The 2,484-nt window shown below is 63.6% G+C and overlaps 1 protein-coding gene across 1 annotated transcript; it reads left to right on the forward strand.

The window, feature by feature from the left end:
- The first annotated feature begins 535 nt into the window (after window positions 1-535).
- On the forward strand, window positions 536-2,227 carry INKA1 (inka box actin regulator 1). Its single transcript, XM_063113496.1, has 2 exons — window positions 536-669; window positions 1,427-2,227. Exons 1-2 carry the CDS (start codon window positions 619-621, stop codon window positions 2,225-2,227), a joined length of 852 nt encoding a protein of 283 aa, XP_062969566.1. The 5' UTR covers window positions 536-618.
- Window positions 2,228-2,484: the final 257 nt, after the last annotated feature.

Genomic DNA, 2,484 nt, shown 5'->3' on the forward strand with positions numbered 1-2,484 from the left:
TCCCTGAATCCCCAGAGACGCTGAACCCCACTCACATCACTTTCAGGGATTGTCGAGACCAGTCTCAGGAACGGGTCCAGTGGGTCAGGCCCTGAGTGGTCCACGGCATGACCGGGTCCAAGTAGCAGGGGCTCTCTGCCTACACGTGGGCGCAGCATAGGGCCCCATGGGAGGGACCGCTCTTCCACCGTGGGATAAATGGGGAAGCCGAGGCCACCGCGGAGAAGCGACCTGCCCTGCGTCACGCAGCAAACTCAGGGTCAGCTCAACCGCCCAGGGCGTCGGTGGTCCCCGGTCGGAGCCCATCCGGCTTCCAGCTACAGTCCTGCCTCTTCCTCCAGAACCTTTGCCGAGTGGGGAGGGGATGCCCAGGTCACCCATTCCGCCGGGCCCGAGGGGCAGGGCCTTTTCAGCCCGGCCCCGCCTCCATTGACTGCGGCGCCGGGGGCGGGGCGCTGCCGCCAGATGTTGGGGCGGCGGCAGGAGCTAAGGAGAGCGAGGAGACTGCGAGCTAGGAGGGTGAGGTCGCCGCTGGCCCGCCAGCTCGATCCTCTCTGTGCGGCTCCCGCCGGAGTTCGAGGAAGAACTGGCAGGCCTGGCGGGGGCTCCGGCACGGACATGCACAGCGCACGGCTTGACAGCTTCCTGAGCCAGCTCCGCTGTGAACTGGTGAGGCTAGGGAGCGGGTGTAGTTCGTGAAGACATACATGGGGTGCCCGGCTGCTGTCCGGCCGGAACAACAAACGGGTTCAGGGTCGTCCCGAGTGCCCATCCGAAGCGGGATGGGGGCGGGGCAGCTCAGCGCGGATGGCCCAGATGGCCCGCGTCGGGTTTCAGAAGGTTGGGAAGTGGGCTGGGCATCAAGTAACAGCCGCCCAACTGGCCGTGCTGCTTGGACGGCGGGAGAGAAAGAAGTTGGAGGGGAGCTTCTTTTGGGGCGGGGCAGGGGACGGCAGGGAACTAAAGAGGTGCTGGCGTTGCTGTGGACGCCCCCTACTTCAGGCTGGCCTGTACCTTCTTCCTCTACTGCTTTCCTCACAAGCATTATGTCTCTCTGAAAGACACTTTAGGTTTTGGGGAGCTGAATCCCCCAAGAGGCACGGGATGCCCCCCCAGCCCTGGGCAGGACATACTTCCCAATGCAGGCCCGCAACCCTGCCTGCCCGCCTGCCCTGGTGGCGGGTGCTGACTTGCCCGGCCCTGCGTGCCGCAGCCTGCCGGACTGCCACCAGGTCGGTGGATGGGAGCCACACGAGCTTCGTGTGCCAGCGCCCCCATGCCAGCCCTATGCTCACTATTGGTCTTGCTGCCCAGGCCAGCAGGCCTATTAAGCCCTCCTGGACCCTCTGTTCTCAGGGCTTGCCTGGCCAGGCAGGCACGGGTGACAGGTGATACCCCTCCCATTTCTGCCCTCTCTTCCCCTCAGCTATGTAGCCGGGACACAGGCTCACCACCGATGTCTGGCCCCCTGCATCCACCCCCTAAAACTGGCCCAGGTGTGCAGCCCAGTCACCAGCTCAGGGCCTCAGATGCCTTGGAAGAGGACTCAGTCTGCTGTGTGGAGGAGGAGGAGGAAGAAGAAGCTGTGGTGACAGAAGACAGGGGTGCAGCCTTGGGCGGCCCCAGGGAGCATGCCTTGGACTGGGACTCTGGCTTCTCAGAGGTGTCAGGCAGCACATGGCGAGAGGAAGAGCTGCCTGTACTCCAGCACCTAACACCCCCAGTACAGCCCCCTCATAGCCAACGCCTCTGGGTGAGTGGCCTTGCCCTGCCCAGCAGGGCCCCTGGAGCCAGTGCACTACCTGTCCACCGTCCACGGCCCAAGTCCACTCCAGACGCCTGCTTGGAGCACTGGCAGGGACTGGAAGCAGAGGACTGGACGGCAGCCCTGCTGAACAGGGGTCGCAGTCGGCAGCCCCTAGTGCTGGGGGACAACTGCTTTGCTGACTTGGTGCACAACTGGATGGAGCTGCCAGAGGCAGCGGGGGAAGGGGTCGATGGAGATGGGCTCCGTGCCCGTGCTCGGCCCCCACAGTTCCTGCTTGGCCTCTCGGAGCAGCTGCGACGCCGGCTGGCCAGGGCACGGCGGGCAGCTATGGCGGGAAAGCGGCTGTCATGCCCGCCTCGCCCGGAACCTGAGTTGCCTGCAGACGTTTCACGCTTTGCAGCCCTCATGAGCTGCCGCAGCCGCCAGCCCATCATCTGCAATGATGTCAGCTACCTCTGACCCTGCCCTCCAGCCTGGGACAATAAAGGCCTTTTTCTAGACTGTTCTGGCTCCATACCCCTGAGGCTCTAGGAGGCAGCTCCAGCCCTGTGAGGCAGAGCCCAGGCAGGCAAATCTAAAGAGCCTTTTCTCTCCCTGCAAGAGTCCTTGTCATGCCCATGTCACACCCATGTGCGTTACTTACTGCCCCGTGTTCTATCATCAATCCTCTCCATTTATGCCTTCCTTTAACAAGCCTTTATTGAGTGCCTTCTGTG

The sequence above is a fragment of the Cynocephalus volans genome, chromosome 11 (assembly GCF_027409185.1).
Source record: "Cynocephalus volans isolate mCynVol1 chromosome 11, mCynVol1.pri, whole genome shotgun sequence".
Classification (NCBI taxonomy): domain Eukaryota; kingdom Metazoa; phylum Chordata; class Mammalia; order Dermoptera; family Cynocephalidae; genus Cynocephalus; species Cynocephalus volans.